The 22568-nt window shown below is 52.8% G+C and overlaps 1 protein-coding gene and 1 long non-coding RNA gene across 4 annotated transcripts in view; one reads left to right on the top strand and one right to left on the bottom strand.

The window, feature by feature from the left end:
• Positions 1-22568, top strand: part of PDPK1 (3-phosphoinositide dependent protein kinase 1) — a 70753-nt gene that overhangs the window by 28718 nt on the left and 19467 nt on the right. For 2 of the 3 annotated variants that reach the window (XM_054454852.2, XM_054454854.2), the window contains exons 4-10: positions 189-326; positions 3961-4105; positions 4765-4862; positions 15792-15867; positions 19630-19698; positions 19954-20050; positions 21764-21937. In XM_054454852.2, coding sequence (XP_054310827.1) covers positions 189-326; positions 3961-4105; positions 4765-4862; positions 15792-15867; positions 19630-19698; positions 19954-20050; positions 21764-21937 — 797 coding nt within the window. The remainder of the gene's footprint in view (positions 1-188; positions 327-3960; positions 4106-4764; positions 4863-15791; positions 15868-19629; positions 19699-19953; positions 20051-21763; positions 21938-22568) is intronic. The other variant, XM_054454856.2, reaches the window with a different exon arrangement.
• On the bottom strand, positions 85-15798 carry LOC134738576 (uncharacterized). The gene is made up of 2 exons (XR_010124386.1): positions 8241-15798; positions 85-7738 (listed from the first exon to the last, which is right to left on the bottom strand). It is a non-coding gene; the product is annotated as an uncharacterized LOC134738576 (long non-coding RNA).

Here is a 22568-nt window from a genome sequence, read left to right on the forward strand (position 1 = left end):
CAGTCGGGGTGGCAGGGCCGGGGTTTCTGTGCTGATTTCAGGGTACAGGACACTGTTGGCTTTAGAGACCACCAGGCTGGTGTGTACAATGTTTGAAAGACTTTAATTTGTACCAGTTACCTTTGTGAGTCATGTCTTTAGTGTTTTTTGTTGTTTCTGATAGTAACTCACTTCTCTCTCACCTGAAGTTAAAATTCTGGAGAAGCGACATATCATAAAAGAGAACAAGGTCCCGTATGTAACCAGAGAGCGGGATGTCATGTCGCGCCTGGATCACCCCTTCTTTGTTAAGCTTTACTTCACATTTCAGGACGACGAGAAGCTGTGTATCCTTTGCGTGGTTGGTGCCGTCTGAAGCCACACCAGTCACCCCTCTCACTTGGAATCAGACCCTGTGTGTTCCCACAAGCAGCCCCCGCTCCCTGCCGAGTGGGGTCCCTCAGGCCGCTGACATTCAGGGAGGCAGCCGAGGCAGCGCCAGGGTGTGGCCGTGAGTCTGCACAGGACGTTACCTCCCGGAGAAGCCATTGATGTGGCTCCAGCACAGTCCTCTCTGCTGCGGCTTGCTTGGTCGGTGTCCCTTGCTCCCCTAGAGCGCCATCTTTTCTGTTATTAAACCTTGGCTCAGGAATCTGGGAGGCAAGGCCCGGTGGCGGTTGGGGTGGGCCCCACCTCTGCCCCATCCAGCTGACCTGTGGGCCTGCCAGTGGCTGGGCTGGCCACGCCACACCGTTGTCGCCCCCAGCAGGTGCAGTCTGCATCTGCTCTTTTCCTCCCCCGCCGCCCTCCAAGCTGGCCCAAGTGCGGTGGCGTCCCCATTCTGCCTGGGGAGGGGCCTGAGTCCTCCCCGTCTCTCCCGAGCACCCGGCTCTTCTGTGTTAGAGCTTTGTTCTGGCCTGCTCCCACTCTTAGCACCATCCTGCAGCTCCTTCGGCTGCCGGCGGAGTGTGTGTGCTCTCTTTGTTTGGAGGTGCTTGCCAAGTGCAGGTTGATGGGTGATGGGGAAGTGCTGGTATGCCGGGTGGCGTCTCTGCCGTCGAGAAGCTTGGATGTTGGTGGAGGAGCTGGACATGCACTGATGATCCGTGTGAGAGGCTTCCCGGCAGCAAGATATGCTGCCAAGAGTCTTAGGGCTGGGTAGGGGCTGGCGGCAGTGTGGGGCTCTTTAAACTCCTGGGCAGGAGTGTGTGTTGGGGGGCATGAAAGGCTGTGGTGGGCTGGGCCCCTGAGCCGTGGCATCCTGGCACTGAGTCTGGACTTCCTTCTCTTTGTGGCGGGGAATGTGGGGTTTGCTCTGGCTGCTCCTAGGCCGGGTGAGAGAATGGGCAGGAGAGCAGGGGCAGGGGCCGTGGTTGAGGTCTTATGAACAGACTGGTCGAGAGAATGGAGTCGGGCGGCTCCTGGGAGGTGGCCCTCAAGCCTAATGCACAGCGGTGTCTGCCGCTGAGCTGGGAGAGACCGGGGCGGGTGCTGGGCTGGCATTTCATGCATCCGCTGGTGCCGCCATTCAGGTCTGAGTGGGCACTTAGGTGCTGCCAGCAGAGCTCCAGGAGGAGTCAGGGCCGTGAGGACTTTCACAGCGAGCTGGCAGGCTGCCCAGAGGTCGGCTCCTCTGTGAGTGGAGCCTGGGTTCCCCCAGTGCAGGGGTGAACACGAGGAGGGGCCCACCGAGGACAGGAGATTGTGATGGGGTGTTGCTCCTGAGTTCGAATGATGGAGATCCAGAGGCCACGGGATTAAACGGTTTCTGATGGAGGGTGCTGGCTGCCCACCCAGGGGTTATGAAGCAGTCAGGTGCACACAGCCTGACCCGTGGATCTGCCCTGTGCCAAGTGTTGATGGTGGGTAGGCAGTTTCTTGGGGGGACTGTTCAAGGAAGAGTAAGAGGTGAGGAAATGGAGACGACGCAAGGTGCTTCCCTGGGATTTTGCCTAGAGAGGAGCAGGGCAGTGACTGAGCAGCTGCCAGGCACGTGGCCCGGGGCGGGCTTTGCTTTTGGTTTGTGGAAGGTTTTAGAGAATGCTGGCCTCCAGGCAGGCCTGCTGTCCTCCAGTGTCATCCCTGTTCCTGCCTCTGTCTCTCGCTGTCAGTGGCTGCTTCACGGTATGTTCTGTCTCTCACCTTCACGTGCCCCGGGGCCCTGCATGTCTCTGCCCCCGTTTGAGCCACGGGAGTCCCTCTGGGCTTCCCGCAGAGCCCTCGGAACACGGCTGCTTGTTGGTTGTGAGGCTGCGACAGAATTGCACACGCTTGACGTCTCCCATCCTCTCCTCCCAGGGGCTCAGATTCCAGAGGAGAGCGAATCTTGCTGACTGATTTCCAAATGGGATTGGCCAGAGCGGTGCAGGTAGTGGGAACTCCAGGTCTTTGTCCAGTGGTTCATGTTGCCCTTCGTCATTAAGTCAAATTCCAAAGCCCCGGGAGGTTGTGAAGGTTTACTCGCCCCTGACAGGAACGAGACCCAGGGACTTCTGCCCCACCAGGCATCCTCGGTGTGGGTTGTATTTAGAGATGGGCCTGGACAGGGGCCACTTTGGGCAGCCTTGGTTGCAAGTCCCTTCCCTTCTGGGTTTCTCCTCGTTGCCCTGAAGCTTCAGGTTCATCCTTGGTGGGAGATGATGGTACCCTGGCAAACAGAAGCCAGAACTGAGCAGGCAGGCCAGCCTGGCTCTGAGCACGAGCCCCCCTTCCTGGCCTCGAGAGCCACTGCTCAGGGCAGGCAAGGATTTGGGTCCCCGTGTCCTGGGCTGCCAGTAAGTGTGAAGTATCTGGAGGTTTCCGGTAATGGGGATGGACGTTTGCCGCTTCCAGGGGAATCTGTATCTGGGATCCATTTATTGTCGGTCTTAAGTCCTCTGGGAAAAGGAGGCTACAGATGGAGCCATCGTAGGGCAGTGGTGCCCAGAGGAGGGGGCCTCCCAGACACACTTCATGAGTGTAGAAGTTCACGAAATGGCTTTTGTCTTACAAAATGTGTCACTTGGCTGTGTGTGGTGGCTCACGCCTGTAATCCCGGCACTTTGGGAGGCCGAGGCGGGCAGATCACGAGGATAAGAGATGGAGACTATCCTGGCCAACATGGGGAAACCCCGTCTCTACTAAAAATACCAAAATTAGCTGGGCATGGTGGCACGCGCTGGTAGTCCAGCTACTTGGGAGGCTGAGGCAGGAGAATTGCTCGACTCCGGGAGGCGGAGGTTGCAGTGAGCCGAGGTAGCGCCACTGCACTCCAGCCTGGCGACTGAGCGAGACTGCATCTTAAAACAAAACAAAACAAAATGTGTCACTTTGTCCACGGAAGGAGCCTGCATGGAAGGGGCAGTGCCACGCGTGGACGCGCAGCACATAAAGCCGGGGTCTCAGGGCAGGGGCTGCCGCGCTCTCCGACCCTGCTCCGCCGGCCCCCAGGATCTTTGTGCATTGAAGCCTGCACGTGAGTTATATGCGCTTTTTGGTTGGCGTCTGTAGGCCCTGTCTCCAGCGGTCCCCGTTCACTGAGGCCGTAAACACGGCCAGGGGCCAGAGGGGCAGTCGGGGCTGAGAGGCTCTGTTCCTGTTTCCTCGAGACCGTGTGATGGTGTTCTTGATGAGAAATCCCTCATCGTGCTGGTGCCTCGTCTTGGAGTTGGGGCCTGGGATGCCCGTCAGATCCAGTGACATGACTGTCTTGGGCCACGGGTACTTTCAGTTTGCATTTAATTAAAAATTCTTATCAGACTTTTAAGGTTAGTTTTCAAAAAATGGCTTTTACAAAATAAAAAACATGAGCCAGGCGTGGTAGCGTGTACCTATATTCCCAGCCACTTGGGTGGGTTAAGGTGGGAGGATCGCTTGAGCCAGGGAGGTTGAGGCTGCAGTGAGCTATGATTGTGCCCCTGCACTCCAGTCTGGGCAACGGAGTAAACCTGCTCCAAAACAAAACAAAGGATTTTTACACTTCCTTAACTGCACAATATTCAGATTTCGGCCTTAGTTATGCCAAAAATGGAGAACTACTTAAATATATTCGCAAAATCGGTTCATTCGATGAGACCTGTACCCGATTTTACACGGCTGAGATTGTGTCTGCTTTAGAGTACTTGCACGGCAAGGGCATCATTCACAGGTAACCTCGGGGGTGGCTGGGTGGGGTTTGCAGGACGTCAGTTTAATGATCAGGGCCAGTGACCGTTTGGCTCACAGGCCACAGCCGATGCCCAGATGGCCCCCGCCCTTGAGGTCAGCCTGGTTGGAGTGCTCCCTGGATGGGTGTGACTGAGATGCCTGCCTATGCCACAGCCTGAGCGCCAAGGCGAGGCCGCACGTCCATGGAGCGCTGACGTGGAGAGGCTCTCCTGCAAATACCACATCAAATGGTCGCGCGTCTTTCTTGGCGAGCTAATGATTCTTTTCACCATCTTGACTGATGCTTTTTATCTTTTTCAGTTGTAGCTTCTGTGTGTACTTCTTTCTGGTCTCATTTTTCATGACTTTCTGATAAAGTCAGCTCAGAAGTGTGCATAGCTTTCATTTTGTGCGTTAAAAATGGTAGATTTTACTTCATTAAAAAGCTAATTAGAATGACGTGGAGATGTGAGGTGGTGAATCCCTACTGTGTACAGTCAACACTTGTTGCTTGTGAGCTTTAGGCCTGTAGCCCTGGTTGTCAGTCTGTAAGGATCATATGCATTCATTCGTTCATTTTGTTTTCAGCAAAATTTAGAGTATGTAATAATGTTGCTGTTTTAAGTATTTCTTCTCAAATGTGAAAATCTACTTTTACAGGGACCTTAAACCGGAAAACATTTTGTTAAATGAAGATATGCACATCCAGATCACAGATTTTGGAACAGCAAAAGTCTTATCCCCAGAGAGCAAACAAGGTGTGTGAGTTTTATTTCTAGCAGAGCCCGGCTCTGTGCTTCAGATGGAAAGCGACTTCTGAGGAGTGTGTTGCATTGTGTCATCTTCATCAGCGACTGAGGTGGGGATACCTTGGCTGTTCTCAAACAGATCTTGAACTTTCTCTGGGCAAGACCCTGCCACGCCAGCAGGTCTTCCTGGTGGGGGGGGGGGGGGCCCAGGCAGCGTGTGTTGGTGTAGAGCGGGAGGTCACTGGTTCATCCTCAGCGCCTGCTCTGGTTCATCCTCCCTACTCGTCTTCTGGACAGTGCAGGGGGCCACATTCGTACCCAGCCATCCGCGTGCAGGATGTGGAGCCGGTGTGGTCAGCTCCTGGCTCCTCCTGCCTGTATTGCAGGTAGTATCTGGGGGCGCACATCCCTGTACCTCAGTGCCCTCCCTCCGTTACCTGTCCGTCTGTCTCCCTGCTGGCCACGTGCATGTTTGTCATCACAAAGCCTCCGAGTCCTGTTCCCAGGGGTAGTTTCTAGCCTTGGACCATGTTGTGACAACTCCGTCGGAGACGTTGCTGAAAGTCCACTCGGGCCAGAGAAGTGGCCTAGGTTGTCTTAGCCGGCCGGGGGCGTCTCGATGCCCTTCAGGTGCTTATTGGGTAGAAATCACAAACTCTGGAGGTGTAAAGAAAGGCAGTTGAAATTCCGAAGACTGCTCCGGAGTGCTGGGTAGAGAGAAGATAAAGCCTTGGGATGAGGTTTGGGGAAGCTGAAGGCTGCTGTGTGCATTATAAGTGACCTTGAAGATGAACCTCGGGTGATTGCTGGAGTCTGTCTGGGTCAAGAGGCTGGGTCCAAGGGCCTCCAAGTGGTGCATGGGCCTCTGCCTGGGCTTGGGGTGCCCGTCAGAGAAAGGCCTCCATAGAGGGCTCTGTAGGGGTGAGAGGTGCTGGAGCCCGGTTTGGAGGGACGTGAGTGCAGGTTTGTTGGTGGAGGAAAGATTCAGACAGAAGTGACCGTGTTGTTGTAGCTGCTCTCGTGTGGAAAAGGGGAACCGTGAGCACAGAGCGGTGGTGGTTCTGGCCTCGTCTCCACGGACGGCCAGCCGGCCCCCAGTAGCTGCAGGAGAGCACAGCTGGGTGGAGAGCAGGCCCTTCAGCAAGGCAGGCCCTCCGGACTCAGCTCGGCTTTTCTGTTTCTTAGGAATTGGCCCTGTATTCTGTGTGCTGGGAGGTACCCAGCTGGTGCCTGTGGGGCCTCTCTCGGCACCTTGAGGTAGTTGCTCGTTTCCTCCACCGGGCCTTATCTTTCCCTTCCGGGCGTTTCCAGCCCTGTGTTTTCACACTCAGGGCTCTGGCTGAGATTCTGTCAATTGGTGCTTTCATCTCTGCACAGTCATGGAGGCCCTAAGATCTTGTCTTGGATCTGGGAACTTCTCTGAGAATCCTCAAACATCACCCTGGCTGTGCATGGGGGCTCACACCTGTAATCCTAGGGCTTTGGGAGGCTGAGGCAGGAGGATCGTTTGAGGCCAGGAATTTGAGACCAGCCACTGGGCAACATGGTGAGACTCCATATCTACAAAAAAGCCAAAAACCATCCTGGTGTGATGGCACACACCTGTAGTCCCAGCTACTCGAGAGGCTGAAATGGGAGATTGATGATGCAGTGAACTAGGATGATCCCACTGCACTCCAGCCTGGGTAACAGAGCGATCAACTGTTAAAAAATAGTAGTAATAAATAAAAAATAAAAGAAGCCTGTGATCCCGGCACTTTGGGAGGTCGAGGCGGGCGAATGACGAGGTCAGGAGATCGAGACCATCCTGGCTAACGTGGTGAAACCCCGTCTCTACTAAAAATATAAAAAATTAGCTGGGCGTGGTGGTGCGTGCCTGTAGTCTTAGCTACTCAGGAGGCTGAGGCAGGAGAATCGCTTGAACCCAGGAGGCAGAGGTTGCAGTGAGCCACGATCGTGCCACTGCACTCCAGCCTGGGCAACAGAGTGAGACTCCGTCTCATAAATAAATAAATAAATAACATCACCTTTTTGGGGCTAAGATTGAAACCAGCAATCAAGCCGGAGCCTCTTGTTTTCTAGGGTGGCTTAGTCCTGCTGCCGTCCGCTGCCTCTTGTAGCCCCGTTCCCCTCCCCGTCCAGTGGCATGCCGGAATGCGCACCTCCCGCCCAAAGCTGCACAAAGCCAGGGCGGTCTTCCTGGTGTTTCAGACATGCCCTGAAACCTTGATCTGTTTGACTCATTCCTGTTAAATAGTAACCGTCTTACTGACTGGTAATCCTATTTCTGTGTACACAGTGTAACCTCATCTCCCTCAGTGTTGTCTGTGACAAAGTTGAACCAAACAGGAACTTCTGTCTCGTAAGCTTTCTTAGGATCTGTCAGTGTCTTGCTGTCCTTGTGCTGACTTCCTGCCCAGAGATGAGCCCACAACATTCCGTGGGGTCAGGAGCGCTGCGGGCTGGCTCTGCCCACAGTCAGTCCCGGGAACCGCTCTCTGGGCTGTGCCCGCAGTCAGCCTCAGGAACCACCTCCCTGGGCTCTGCTCTGGGCGTTTTTCCCTTCATGTGGATTTTCTTTTTTTTTCCCCCTCCCTTATTCCAAGGCTTTATTTATTCATAATTTCAACTTTTATTTTAGATTCAGGGGATCCACGTGCAGGTTTGTTACGTGGGTAGATTTTCTTTAGAATCTGGTATTTGGCACAGGGATAGTCTTGTTGCCCTGTAGCCACTTAAAAAAATAGGCATTTAAGTGCGCTGATGAAATAGTGAAATAGCTTGGGCACAGTGGCTCACCTGTAATCCCAGCACTTGGGGAGGCGGAGGCAGGTCGATCATTTGCGCCCAGGAGTTTGAGACCAGCCTGGGGAACACGGCAAAACCTGTCTCCACGTAAGATAAAAAAACAAAAATTAGCTGGGCGTGGTAGTGCGTGCCTGTAGTCCCAGTTACTCAGGAGGCTGAGGTGGGAGGATCGCCTGAGCCTGGGAGATTGAGGCTGCAGTGAGCCGTGATCCTGCCACTGCACTCCAGCCTGGGCGACAGAGCAAGAGCCTGTCTCTGGAAAAGAAAGAAGAAATCATGAAATAAACCTTTGCTTTTTGGTAGCAGGAGGCTAAAAGTCTTTGCATCATTGTAAACCAGGGCCGGTTGCTTGTGTGTATAGATGAGTTGGTGGTTCTTTTCCCCTTCTTTGAGGAAAAGGAAAAAACTACAATTTTTGTGGAGGATTAATTTTAGTAACTTATTTTCTGTTTGAGGTAGTTCAGTATCTTGGAATTTATTCCTGCGTTGACTTCTTTTGTGCAGAGATGGCTTCCCCAAAACATCTTCAAATCTAGAATAAAAGTGTTGATGGGAGCAAGGCATAGCGAGGTTCCTTACCTGTGCAGCAGCTGTGCCACGCCCTCCTCCTAGAGGGAGGCAGGTTTTCCCATGGTTCCTGTGGGGTGGGTAGGGTGGCCCCCGTATCTGCAGGGGGAGGTGGTGGGAGGTGGAGCAGGGCAGTGGTGTGGGCTTGGGAGATTGAGGAGGACCTCCTGGCAGAGAGGACTTCTGCCTCCTCTCCTTGCACAGGAGCCTGTGGATGTATCTTGGTGAGGGCAGCTGACTCAGAGTAAGCTTCTCACCTGGGCTGTCTCTGGCCTGTGCCCTCTGTGCAAGAACCTCGGGGAGCTCGGGGTGTCCTTGGAGGTTCAGACTTGGAGTGGGGTTTGGAAACCTGTGTTCTGACCTGTGCAGGCCTTTCTGGTATGCAGCCAGGTGTGGAGGCACCACTCACCAAACAGGAAGGAGAGGAAGGCCGCAGGTGTGGGCGGGGCTGGCTGGAGAGGGTGGACGCTGTGGACTTCAGGTGTGGACGGGGCTGGCTGGAGAGGGTGGACGCCGTGGGCTTCAGTCACTACAGTGGCTCCTCTGTCCCCATCTGTGCATGGCCCTCGTCCAGACCCTCAGACCAGCTGCCATTGCGCCTCCCACTGTGCTGCGGACTCCAGACGCTCTCCTGAGGGCCACAGCTGCCTTGAGCTTGCCGCCATTCTAGCTTAGGCTGGATCACCCACCGCCGGCACAGAGAGGAGCTGCCTTCAAGATGGATTTTCCTGCATGATGGAAAGTGGAATTTGCCCAATAAGAGAGAGTCCCCATTCTCCCGTCACCAAGAGCAGCTCTTCCCATCTTCCCATGGTTTATTTTGGTCTTTTCCAGATTGGCATTCATTTAGGATTGGCTATGATGCATGGGGCTGGGGAGAATTACTGCTTATTGTAAAAAATCCACTCGGTGCTAGTGACCTGATGCCCAGCATCCTCAGTCGGTTTTCCCTGTAAAAATTCCAGTAGGTATCGCTAAAATACAAATCTTTTTAAAAGCGTAACCACAATACCATACTGTTTGATACATAAAAATGAACAGTAATTGCTTAATATCTCAAAGTGTCCAGTCAGAGTTATATTTCCAGTTGTCTCATGTACATCATAATGTTTTGTTGCTCACTTGAACAGGATTCAAATAAGTTTTGCACAATTTCATTTTTTAATTTTTTCTTTTTCTTTTGCCATTAAGTACTCTGTGTCCAAACACATGTATTTTAATCTGTAGCTTCCCCCATTTTTATGTTTTCCCTTGCAGTTTGTTGAAGAAACAGGTCATTTGCATCTGTGTGGCGTTGTGGAACATGGTCCTCTCTCCTGGCCACTACATCACATTCAGAGTTGATTCTCCCCTCCCTGTTCAGAGACTGGTGGTGGGTGTTCTTTATCCGGCATCTCTCTGTGACAGCAGCAGCATTCGTGGCCATAATTGGCGTAAATTCATTAACTCATTAGAGAGTGCAGAAAGGTCACAGCCTGATACATTCATGAGATGGAATTCATTAAAGAGAAACTTCTCCCCAGCAACTTTTGGGTTAACTCGTGGTATCATCTGTAAAGGAAAAGTAGGATAGATGCTTCTTTCCCCTTTTCATGCCATTTTTGAAAACCACAAATTGGTTCACCATTCTCTTCCAATGATGGTTAATTCATTAAAAAGTTATTACCCCTTCCTCACACCATACACAAAAGCTCACTCCAGGGCCAGGCACGGTGGCTCACACCTGTAATCGCAGCACTTTGGGAGGCTGAGGCGAGTGGATCACCTGAGGTCAGGAGTTCGAGACCAGCCTGGCCAACGTGATGAAACCCTGTCTCTACTAAAAATACAAAATTTACGGCTGGGCGCGGTGGCTCACGCCTGTAATCCCAGCACTTTGGAAGGCCGAGGCAGGCGGATCACCTGAGGTCAGGAGTTCGAGACCCACCTGACCAACCTGGTGAAACCCTGTCTCTACTGAAAATACAGGTGTGTTTTTAGCTAGGTGTGGTGGTACACGCTTGTAGTCCCAGCTACTCAGGAGGCAGGAGAATAACTTGAACCTGGGAGGTGGAGGTTGCAGTGAGCCGAGATCCACACTGTTGCACACCAGCCTGGGCAACAAGAGCAAAACGTCATCTCAAAAAAAAAAAAAAAAAAAAAGATTAGCCAGGTGACTCCTGTAATCCCAGCTACTTGGGAGGCTGAGGCAGGAGAATCGCTAGAACCTGGTAGGCGGAGGTTGCGGTGAGCCAAGATCACGACACTGTGCTGCAGCCTGGGCAACAGAGGAAAACTCCATCCTTGCGCCTCCCATCTCCCCGGCTCACCAAAAAAAAAAAAAAAAAAAGGTGACTCCAGGCTGGCATGGTGGCTCACGCCTGTAATCTCAGCACTTTGGAAAGCTGAAGTGGGCGGATCACTTGAGGTCAGGAGTTCGCGACCGGCTGCCCATCTCTAGTAAAAATACAAAAATTAGCCAGGCGTGGTGGTGTGCGCCTGTAATCCCAGCTATTTGGAGTGGGGGCTGAGGCAGGAGACTCACTTGAACCTGGGAGACGGAGATCGCACCACTGCGCTCCAGCCTGGGCGGCGGAGTGAGACTCCATCTCAAAAACAGTTCACTCCGAATGCATTAGAGGTCTGAATGTAAGGGCGAAAACTATGACACTCTTAGAAGAAATTATAGGATTAAATGTGACAATTGGGTTAGGCAATGTTTTCTTAGATACACTGCCAAAAGCATAAGCAACCAAGAAAAGGATGAGTTAGATTTATATGAAGTTTAAGTACTTTTGTGCTTCAAGTGATATCACGAAAGTGAAAAGACCCACCAAATAGGAGACACGATCTGCTAATCATCTATCTGATAAGGGACTTGTATCCAGAATGTAAGGAACTCAGAGGGAGAAAAAAAAAATAAAGCACGGAACAAAGGGTATGACTAGACATTTTTCCAAAGGAGAGATAAACAAATGGCCCATAAGCACATGCAAAGTTCTTCAACATTATTAGTCATTAGGAAAATGCAAATCAAAACCACAGGGTGATACTACCTCACACCCACTAGGATGACTGTGATGAGAAGACAGATAATAACAAATGTTAGCAAGGATGTAGGGGGACTGGAACCCACATATGCCGTGGGTGGGAATGTCAGATAGTACAGCTACTTTGGAAAACAGGCTGGCAGCTCCTCAAAAGGAAATAGAATTACCATATGACCCTGCAGTCCCACTCCTAGGTATGAACCCAAAAGAAATGAAAACACACATTCAGACAAAAACAGGTGCTAGAATGCCCACAGCATCATTCACGGTAGCCCAAAGGTGGAAACGACTCGTGTCGTCAGATGAGTGGATGAGCGAGTGGCGTGTCCACACAACGAGGGAATCTTCTCCAGCCCTAAGGAGGGATGAGGCACCCATGCACGCTGCCATGCAGATGGGCCTTGAAAACGCTGCCCTCAGTGAAAGCCTGCCGGGATCTGAGAAGGGATGGCATTGAGTCTAGAGATGAGCTTACGAGGCGTTACCATTGTTAACCCATGTTAAGTCTTCTGAGCCGTCACCGTGGGATGTCTTTCTGTTTATTTAGATCTTTCTTTCAAAAACACTTTGTAGTTTTCAGAGTATAAGCTTTATGCTGCTTTTGTTACATTTATTCTTATTTATTTTTAATGTTATTCTAAATAGAGTTATTGGCTGGGCACGGTGGCTAACACATGTAATCCCAGCACTTTGGGAGGCCAGGGTGGGTGGATCACCTGAGGTCAGGAGTTGGAGACCAGTTGAGGTGGGAGGATATCGCTTGAACCCGGGAGGCGGAAGAGGTTGCAGTAAGCTGACTTCACACCACTGCACTGCAGCCTGGGCAACAGAGCGAGACTTTGTCTTAGGGGGGAAAAAAAAAAATAGAGTTGTGAATTTTCTTCCCTTTTTTTTCTTTTTGTGTTTTTTTGTTTTTTTGTTTTGAGATGGAGTTTCGCTCTTGTTGCCCAAGCTGGAGTGCGGTGGCGCGATCTCGGCTCACCGCAACCTCCGCCTCCCAGGTTCAAGCGATTCTCCTGCTTCAGCCTCCCGAGTAGCTGGGATTACAGGCGCACACCACCACGCCCGGCTAATTTTTTGTGTTTTTAGTAGAAACGGGGTTTCACCACGTTTATGGATAACATGGTCTTGAACTCCTGATCGCAGGTGATCCGCCTGCCTGGGCCTCCCAGAGTGCTGGGATTGTGAATTTCATTTTCGGGTTGCTCCTGGAAATTGTGCGGAAATGCAGTTGGTTTTTCCTGCCCTGCACCCTGCTGAGCTCTCGTTAGTTGTAATAGCTTCTCAGTGGAGTCCGCAGGACTTTGTGCACACAGGATCCTGTCATCTGTGATTCGAACTAGTTTTATTTCTTCCCTTTCAACCTGGCTGCCTTTTGTCTTCTTCCCTAATTGTCCTGGCTGAGACCTCTAGTTCGGTGTTGGCTGGATGTGGTGAGCCGGGCGCCCTGGTCTTAGGGAGAGCGTGCGGTTTTTGGCCATCGAGCATGATGTTGGCCGTAGGCCGTGCGTGCCCTCTGTCAGACTCTGGGCCCTTCCTTCTGTGCCTCGGCTATTCCATATTTTTGTCCTGTAGAGGTGGGGAATTTCTGTTAACTGCATTTTCTGCATCTGTCGAGATGATCCTGTGTTTTCCTTAGTGCTTTATTCTAATGAGATGCAATGCATTGCTTTTTGTATTTTGAACCAACCTTGCACTGTGTCATACATCCTCTTGGTCATGGTGCCTAGTCCTTTTTAGATGTTGCTGCATTTGGTTTGCTGGTGTTTCGTCCAAAGGGTAGTCACATTTTGTGGAGCGTTTTTCTGTGCTGCTTTGTGGGTTTAGGGATGAGATGGCAGCTGGCACCCTTGGCTTTGAAGAGAGTGTGGGTGTCTCGTGAGCTCAGGATCACTTCTTCAGATCTTCCCTCCCACTGCCCCTCCAAGTATGACTGGCAGATCTGGGGACTAGGGGTGGTCCATGGAGTTTCTTTGATGAGGGTGGAGACAACAACCCGGCCGAGACCCCACTGTCTCTTTCCCCGGCGTCGGTAGTCCCGTGGCGTGCGGGGGCAGCAGCAGCCAGTGTGGGGCTCTGGGCCTGAGTTTCCAGCAGCTGGAGAGGCGTGAGCTTTGGCCAGTCTCTGAGCTCCCAGGGAGAAGTAACTAGGTGGTCTCCGAGGTTTCCTAACCCTCTGTCTGGGGCTCTCAGCTCGGATGTCACAGATAGAAGTCAGGGGATCTGTGAGGCTGGATAGGAGGAAATTACTAATTTTCACTAACCTTTCAGCAAAGCGTACCGTTTCCTTCCATTATGAACATCAGCAACAAACGTCTGTCATCAGAAGTCACAGGTGTTCCCATGTCCTGCTGCAGGGGTCCCATCACGGTAGTGACGCCATGCCAGTTGTGCCGAGCACCGCTGCCGGGTTACTGCGGCGTGACCTGCTGCTGTGTCACGCGAGTCACATATTACTACATCACAGATCCATTGCTTCAATAATTTGATAACGTGTATTGGATTATAATTGCTTTCTCCTATAGTCCTGTGTATTTTATGCATTTGGAACATCATTCCGAGGGTAGCCATCTTCACGCTGTAGCGGCACTGTTTGTCTCTAGATTAAACTAAGGACAGACGTCCTTTTCCAAGGGGGTGACTTTGCGTATGCCCAAGGCTCGGAGTCACACCTTTAGGAAGGTGTGGCAGAGGAATCGAGGGTGAGGGTGGGCAAGCCCTGAGGAAAGAAGGGAGGGTGGGAAGACCCTTAGGGAGCTAGGAGGAGCTGAGGTTGGAGAGGGCAGGGAGGGATTCCGGGAGATCCAAGCCCATAGCTCGCTCGCAGGAAGCTTAGAACAGCAGCAGCAGCAGCAGCGAGGGTCCTACCAGCACGGCGGCTCACTATGTAGCGCTCATCCGAGAGACGGGGTGGGTGTTGGCCTCACAGACTTGCTCTGTGCACACTGTGGGTGTTTGAAAACACGTACGGCTCCGTGTGCTGCCCGACAACCTCAGTCATTTAATTATGCGTTATATACATCTCTCCAGAGGAAAAATCATAGACTTTTTAATAATGGCATTTTAAAAAGTACAAGTCACAAAAGCAACGCTCGATTATAGTAAAGAACGGAGACGCTGAATATGTAGGTGGAGCAAGTGGCATCCCGTCCTGCCAGCAGACGCGGCCCTCGTCGCTGTGCCACGCCGGACGCTGAAGGACAGAGCATGGAGAGGGAGCCGCAGGGTCGGGGAGGCAAACATCTTTGTGACTTCTGATGCTCATTGGAAAATTGCCCCCAGAAGCGATGCCATTTGACAGCCCCACCCGTAGCGCTGCGTCTGTCCCCTCAGATCCCTGCCAGCGCTATGTATTTTTATTCTTTTTTCCCTTTGCCAGTGAGATAGGCTGTCGTGTTTTAATTTGCATTTCTTTGATTCTTTGCAGGGTTGAATGGCTTCGTTTGTTTTTGGCTCTTGGTTTGGTTTTCTTTGCTCTAGGCCGGCGGGGGCGGGGTGCGTGTTTGCGGATGTCCTTGGTGTTCTTGGCAGGATCATTGAGGGTCCCGGCAGGATGCAAATGCAGCCATGAAGTGTTTGTTTTTTGTTTATTATTTGAGACAGGGTCTGGCTCTATTGCCTAGGCTAGAGTACAGTGGCGCCATTGTGGCTGACTGTACCCTCAGCTTCCTGGGCTCAAGCGACCCTCCTTTCTCAGCCTCCCAAGTAGCTGAGACTAGAGGTGCACCACCGTGCCTGGCTAATTCTTGAAATTCTTTCTAGACACGGAGTCTCACTATGTTGCTCAGACTGGTCTCAAACTCCTGGCCTCGAGCAGTCCTCCTGCCTTGGCCTCCCAAAGCAGTGGGACTGCAGGGGTGAGCCACCGCACCTGGGCAGTCATGAAGTCCGCAGAAAAGTCATTCACTGAAGGGAATGAGTCCCCGCAGCAGAGGCTGTGAGGTTCTCTCAGCCTGGCCAGAGGAGGGCAGGTGGGAGGGACCACTCAGAACCAGCCCACGGGCAGGGCCGGCGTGGACGGCAGCTGCGTGGTGGCCCCGGGCCAGCTCGTGCTGTGGCGCTGCTCCGTCACAGCTCCTCTATGGAGGAAGGCCCTTGGGCTGGAGGCCTGAGTCTTGTTCCCTTTGCAGCGCCTCAGCTCCCAAGCTGTTTGTGATGGAAAGGAGGTTGTTTCTGGCCTGCAACTGTTTATTGTGTGCCTGAGCACGTCTGGATACCCCAGGTCCTGCAGTGAGCCAGCCAGCGCCGTGTCCTCATGCCCGCCGTTGAGCGGGCGCCACCGGCAGAATGTGCTGGCCATTTGTGTGCAGCTCGCTGTCCAGGCGCGTGTCGGGTGGGAGCGCCAGGGTGCAGGGCGCCGGTGTCCAGGGTTCAGGCAGGCGTCTTTGAGCCGGTGAGCCGTGAGCCAGTCCCGGTGAGCCCTGGACAAGTCTGGCTCCTGGGGGTGCATGGTCCGCCATGTGCAACACCCACCGCGCAGCCCTTGATTGTCGCAGATCGTGAGTCCGAGTGTGACCTTCTCTCTCCTCTGCAGCCAGGGCCAACTCATTCGTGGGAACAGCGCAGTACGTTTCTCCAGAGCTGCTCACGGAGAAGTCCGCCTGTAAGAGGTAACCACTTTCATCTAAGCCGTACTTCCCTTTTCCTTAACATAGAAATTAATATTTGAGAGAGTGAATTTGGTGGCCTTTAAGTAGCTAAGCATACTTGGAAATAAATTAGCATTTCGCATTTTAAAGCGTATTTTTCGTGGCGTACACACACGTGATACGTTAGTGTTGTATTCTAAGCTTCCTGGGTTTCCTGATGCTCTCTGGTTGCAGATTGAATCGTTTGGTTTTTTTTGTTTTTGTTTTTTGTTTTTTGAGACGGAGTCTCGCTCTGTCTCCAGGCTGGAGTGCAGTGGCGCGATGTCGGCTCGCTGCAACCTCCGCCTCCCGGGTTCAAGCAGTTCTCCTGCCTCAGCCTCCCGAGTAGCTGGGACTACAGGCGCACGCCACCACGTCCAGCTAATTTTTGTGTTTTTGGTAGAGATGGGGTTTCACGATGTTGGCCAGGATGGTCTCGATCTCTTGAGCTCGTGATCTGCCCGCCTCGGCCTTCCAAAGTGCTGGGGTTACAGACGTGAGCCACCATGCCCAGCCTAATCGTTTCTTTGGGAAAAACTATTGAGTGAGGAAAGCGTGGCTGCCGTGGGCACACAGCCCAGGCTTCCTTGGGTGCTGCTCCCTGTCGGGGTGGAGGGCGGGGAGCCCGGCCTTAGGGTTGCTCGGCCACACACCAGCTGCAGTGGGACAGGGTCCCGCAGAGCGCAGGGAGGCCCTGGAGGGTGCGGGTGTGGGAGGGAGGAGGCGTCCAGCAGGCATGAGGGTCTTTGAGAGACACAGCTGGGCCTTGGTGGCAGCCTCCATAGTGAAAATGAAAAAAGTGCAGATGGTACAGGGGCTGCAGGGCCGGTGCGGGTCAGGGAAGGGGAGAGCGGAGAAGCCCAGCCAGGGGACCACCGGCGGTGTGGGGGAGGTTGTCCAGGGAGCTGACGGCAAGGGTTGGTGAGAAGTCTGAGGTGCTGTCTAGGGTGGCTGGGAGGCAGGTGGCAGGCTGAGAGGCAGCATCAGAGTCTGGAGTTTCAAGTTTAGGGAGCAGTTTTGTGGAATGAGGGTGGGGCTGGGGTTCCTCCTGCCCCGGGCTAGTCAAGTGCTACTGAGGGCTGGGGTCAGCTTCGGCTGCTGGCGCTCTCGTGAGTCGACAGGACCACAGGAGTCCCACGCTGCCACTCTCCTGCTCCGCCAGGTTACAAGGGGCCACCTTCCTGGAGTGAAGTGAGGCACTCTGAGAGAATGAATGATTCTGGGGACGGCAGTTCCGGATTTCTGAGCTGGACAGCTTCAGGAAAAACTGTGGGAGGTGGGGCCATGGCACAAACGTGATGGGAGGGCGGAAAGGCTGAGCACTCACTCAGCGTCTCGGCCGTCTCCAGGCTTTTTCGGTTTTGTTCTTTTAACTTTTTTCAACCAGCAGATACTGAGTTCTCTTTTTATTATTATTCAATTATTTTTTAAATAGAGATGTGGTCTTGCTGTGTTGCCCGGTCTCGTCTTGAACTCCTAGGCTCAGGCGATCCTCCCATCTCGGCATCCCAAAGTGCTGGGATTACACGCGTTGAGACATGGCGGCCGGCCAGATACTGAGTTCTTAGCATGGCCAGACACTGCTTTAGGTCAGAGCTTCCCAACTGGAGTGATTCTGCTCCCCAGGGGACACTTGGCCCTGTCTGGACAGTTTTAGTTGTCAAAGCTGGAGCAGGGGTACGGCTGGCATCCAGCAGGGGAGGCGAAGATGAGCTGCTCAGCATCCTGCGGCGCAGAGGACAGTCCCTCCCACAGGTGGAGGGCGCGATGTACCCGGCTTTCAAAGTGCGTGTCGTCGCCACCTAAGAGCTAGTGTTTCCTTGTTTGTAGATTTTACTTTCAGGGTGGAGGGCCACTTTAGCATTGGTGCAGAAAGATCTCCCAGCTCTACAAATATACGCATAGGATCCTGCCCTCTGCGAAAAAGGAGGAATGTGTGTTCACATTTTCTCGTTTGGGCGTTTCAGGTTCTCTGGAGGGATAGGCACTGAACGGGTCATGGTAGTTGTCTATGGGGTGCGGGAACAGGATTATGAGGAAGGCGTTTCTGCATCTCTTTTTATGCTTTTGAATTTTTTAATCATGTGATATTAAACATAGTTAAGAACCTTTATTATAAAGAATTGAAAGAGGCCGGGTGTGGTGGCTCACGTCTGTAATCCCATTACTTTGGGAGGTTGAGGCTGGCAGATTGCTTGAGGCCAGGAGTTCGAGACCAGCACGGCCAACGTGGCGAGACCCTGTCTCTACTAAAAGTAACAAAAAGTAGCTGGGCCTGGTGGCGAGCGCCTGTAGGCCCAGTTACTCAGGAGGCTGAGGCGGAGGCAGAGGTTGCAGTGAGCCGAGATTGCGCCACTGCATTCTAGCCTAGGTGAGAGAGTAAGACCCTGTCTCAAAAAAAAAAGAAAAAAGAAAAGAGAAATCATTTATGAAGAGTTCTTAGAAAATAAGTCTCCAAACCCACTTATAGTCACAGATAATAATTGGGCGTACAGGTATATGTCTTTCCAGTTATTTTTTCTGTGCGTTTTATAGCTGTTTGCGTGGCTTTTATGCCATTCGAGTCACGCTGGACAAGCGCTCTTGAGCCCTGCGTGATTATATAATGGGCACTTGCCCAGGTCATTTGAATGACCTGTGGGTGTGTCTTGATCAGTGTGTGGTTTTCTGTCGCATGAACAGATTGTGGTTCATGGGCCTGTTTCTGTACTGTTGTGCGTTGAAGGGGTTTCCATTGATTCACACACTGGCGTGTGTCTGATGCGCCACCCAACCTGCATGGGCAGGAGGAGGTCTCTTTGCCTGGGGTCGGGGTGGGGGTGTCCTGTTGTCCCTCTCGTGGGCGAGACGGGGTCTGCTGGGCTGAGTGGGGGGCCGCCCTGAATTCCTCGGTGTGGATTTCAGGAAGTGGCATGACTTGGTCTAACTGAACGTTTATTTGATACACCCTTGGTACATGTGTCTTCCAGAAGTGTAATACTGGCTTCCCCTTCTATTTTTGTATCATATTAAAAATATATATAAATTCTAAAGTAAGTGTTTATGATAAAACATTGGATAATTCACAGAGGTGAAAAGCTACCCCCAGAATCCCTTTCTGCGTGAATTCCACGCTCTGGAGAGGACCCCGTGAGGGTGCCAGGCACAGCTCTGCCCCCGGCACCCCTCTTCTCTCTGCTGCTTCCACACTGAAAGGCGGAGGCTCTGCTGCCTGTTTTGTTTTGTCGCTCCCCATTTTAACTAAACACTAAAGAAAGTCCAGTGTGAATGTTGCGGTCATTCATTTCGCCTGTGCTGCACTTTCCTGCCCCTGGCGAGACCTCCGCCAGCGCTGACCGGAGGGCGCTTCCTTCAGCTCTCTGGGTTGTCTTACTGGAACAGGGTCAGCCCCGTTCTCTCCCATCCTGCCCCCTGCCTGGTCTGTAGCCACGTGGTGCCAGGAGTGAGCTCTGCTCTGCTTCAGGATGACAGGTGTGTGTGGACGTTGGTAAGCCCTGTTGGAAGACGCGAAGCTTTGGGGACAGCTGAGCGACCGCCGGTGCCTGCCGCGTGCAGACCCTCTGGGCCCAGGCCGCGGGGAGGCTTCTCCAGAGGGCGGGTTCCCCACCCTCACACGCAACTGGTCTTAAAGAATAGAAGTGCATTAGAGGTGAAACTGGGGCTGTGGAGACAGAGTGGGAAATGGACTGGGCATGTCGCTTATATTTTACACATGTCTTTGTTTCTTTTCCTCTTACCTTAAAGTTCAGACCTTTGGGCTCTTGGATGCATAATATACCAGCTTGTGGCAGGACTCCCACCATTCCGAGCTGGGTAAGGAGACGGCGTTGCCTGGGCCTTGGAGCCTGTTGGGGTGCACCCCACCGGCCGGCAGTCCCTCCCAGCAGCGAGGTGGGTGGGGGAGGGCAGCACTGGGTGCCGTGCCGAGGTGGGGGGCTCTCGGCGTGCGGGGCCGGGGTGCGTTTGCCGTGCTGCGAGGCCGGGGCGCTCATCCCTGCGTGTGGAGGCTTCTGGGACCCTGCCTGGGATGACTTTTTGTTTGTTTGTTTGTTTTTTTAATTTTTACAGAAACGAGTATCTTATATTTCAGAAGATCATTAAATTGGAATATGACTTTCCAGAAAAATTCTTCCCTAAGGCAAGAGACCTCGTGGAGAAACTTTTGGTAAATATTGTGAATTTCCTTTTGGAAAGGTGATCCGGGACACCCTGAGTCCTCTGAACCTGCTTTCTGAGTGGCTTTCCTGGAGGCTCCTGTGTTCACAAAAAATGGTGTTCTTAGGGTTAACAGTGAGTGTAGATAATTACATGTCATCTCGCCAGGCACATTGGCTCACGCCTGTAACCCCAGCACTTTGGGAGGCTGAGGCAGGCGGATCACCTGAGGTCAGGAGTTTGAGACTAGCCTGGCCCATATGGTGAAACCCCGTCTCTAGTAAAAATACAAAAATTAGCCGGGCATGGTGGCGGGCGCCTGTGATCCCAGCTACTTGGGAGGCTGAGGCAGGAGAATGGCGTGAACCCGGGAGGCGGAGGTTGCAGTGAGTCGAGATCGTACCACTGCACTCCAGCCTGGGCGACAGAGCAAGACTCCGTCTCAAAAAAAAAAAGACGAAAACAAAAACCCAAACCTTTTGAGTACTTATTTTCACTTCTCAGTATCTGCTGGAGAGTACCCTGTACTGTTCCCCGCCCCCCCGCCCCCTCCATCTACCACAGAGCAACTGGACCGGGAGGCAGGCCCTGGGATCCTGTGCTGCCTCTCAAGGCTCGGCCCCTTTCCTCGCACATGTGAAAAGGAATCTCAGTCTCAAAATACAATGAACAGCAGCAAGGATTCTTTTACAGTGTATAGTTAAAAATCCTAAAACAAGAAAAACTGAGTAATTAGCAAAGAGAGTGAATCATCACTGGGACCAGCACGCTCCTGCGGTTGTGGAGTGGGTGTTGCTGGGACCCTCGAAGGCCGCAGAGCTGTCTCCTCCAGGGACTGATCAAGCCCACACCCCAGCCCAGGGGAAAGAGGTGAGACAGGTTGGGAGAAGCCAGTGGCTGTGGAGCCTAGCGATCCTGGGGCCACCTGCAGAGGGGCAGGACTGACCCCGCTCCTAGAGTCGTGGTAAGGGGGGACGTCCAGGGCCAAAAGCACAGGAAGGTCAGGAAACAACTGTTTCTGGAATATAAACTGATACACCTTTCCCAGGCTAACCTCTCTTCTCTGTTTTACCTGGGCTGGTCTTTCAAATTTTCACGTAGCTGACTCTAAAGCTGAAATGTACAGATGTCACGAACTAGGGTCTACGGCCATCTGCGCTGTCATAACGCCAGTCGCTCCAGCACCAGTAACTTAAAATGCTGTGCAGTGTTGAGCAAATGCTAAATGGTACAGTAATTTCCGTTTTTTTTTTTTAAATTTTAGTTTCTTTTATTATTCCTGCTACAGTAATTTCCTGTCAAGAATCAGGCACTTGGAAATCGAAAGGGACTTATAATGAGATGAGATAAATTTTTTTTTTTTTTTGGGAGATGGAGTTTTGCTCTTGTCGCACAGGCTGGAGTGCCATGGTGCGATCTCGGCTCACTGCAAACTCTGCCTCCCGGGTTCAAGCGATTCTCCTCCCTCAGCCTCCCGAGTAGCTGGGATTACAGGCGCGCACCACCACGCCCCGCTGACTTTAATATTTTTACTAGATACGGGTTGTCGCCATGTTGGCCAGGATGGTCTCGAACTCCTGACCTCGGGTGATCTGCCCGCCTCAGCCTCCCAAGGTGCTGGGATGACGGGCGTGAGCCACCGTGGCCGGCCGCCAGATTTGGGTTTCTTTGGTCGGAATCACGTTTTCACCCTGGCAGTGACTTGTCTTGATTGTTACTTAAGGTTTTAGACGCCACAAAGCGGTTAGGCTGTGAGGAAATGGAAGGGTACGGACCTCTTAAAGCACACCCGTTCTTCGAGTCCGTCACGTGGGAGAACCTGCACCAGCAGACGCCTCCGAAGCTCACCGCTTACCTGCCGGCCATGTCGGAAGACGACGAGGACTGCTATGGCAATGTAAGCTGGCCGGGATGGCGGGCGAGGCGGGTGGCACTGGGTCCTCCGTGCACTGGGCTTCATGCCCGTGCGCCAGACCCACGTGTGATTTGTAGCCGAAAGGGGAGGGTGTCTGTGCCACTGCGGCAGGCCTGCTGGTGGTTGTAGTCTTTGCTGCCGCGAGGCAGTGGCGGGTGATGTGCTGGGTGGGTCGTTTTTTCCTCATTTCCGTGGCCGTGGACAGGCTAGTGAGTTTCCACCCAGAGGGTGCTGCTAGAACCGGACACCGAGCACCCCCGGCACTGGCCCCGGGGTCCTACGTACGGGGCCTCCTGCCCAGGCCTGTCGCATCTGCGCTTGGCTTGGTGCTTGTACAACTGTGCGTCCAAGATGCTCCAGAACACTGCCTGTCTTTCCACAGAAATCCCCGAGTGTTGTGTGCTTGAACTTTTGGGACGTGGCGTTGGTGGGGACGCTGGTACCGTCTGCTTCAGTGCTGAGTAGGCTCTGAGGCTGCTGGTCTCCCAACTTGACCACAGCCATGGGGTCTTCAGCACGCTTTGCTCTTTAAGCTTCTCGTAGAGAACGTGGACCATGTGCCCAAGGGACCGAGGGTGTTGTGAGAGGCAGGCATGTCGCTCACTTCAGCCTT

This window comes from Pongo pygmaeus, chromosome 18, assembly GCF_028885625.2.
Source record: "Pongo pygmaeus isolate AG05252 chromosome 18, NHGRI_mPonPyg2-v2.0_pri, whole genome shotgun sequence".
In the NCBI taxonomy this organism is placed as follows: Eukaryota; Metazoa; Chordata; class Mammalia; order Primates; family Hominidae; genus Pongo; species Pongo pygmaeus.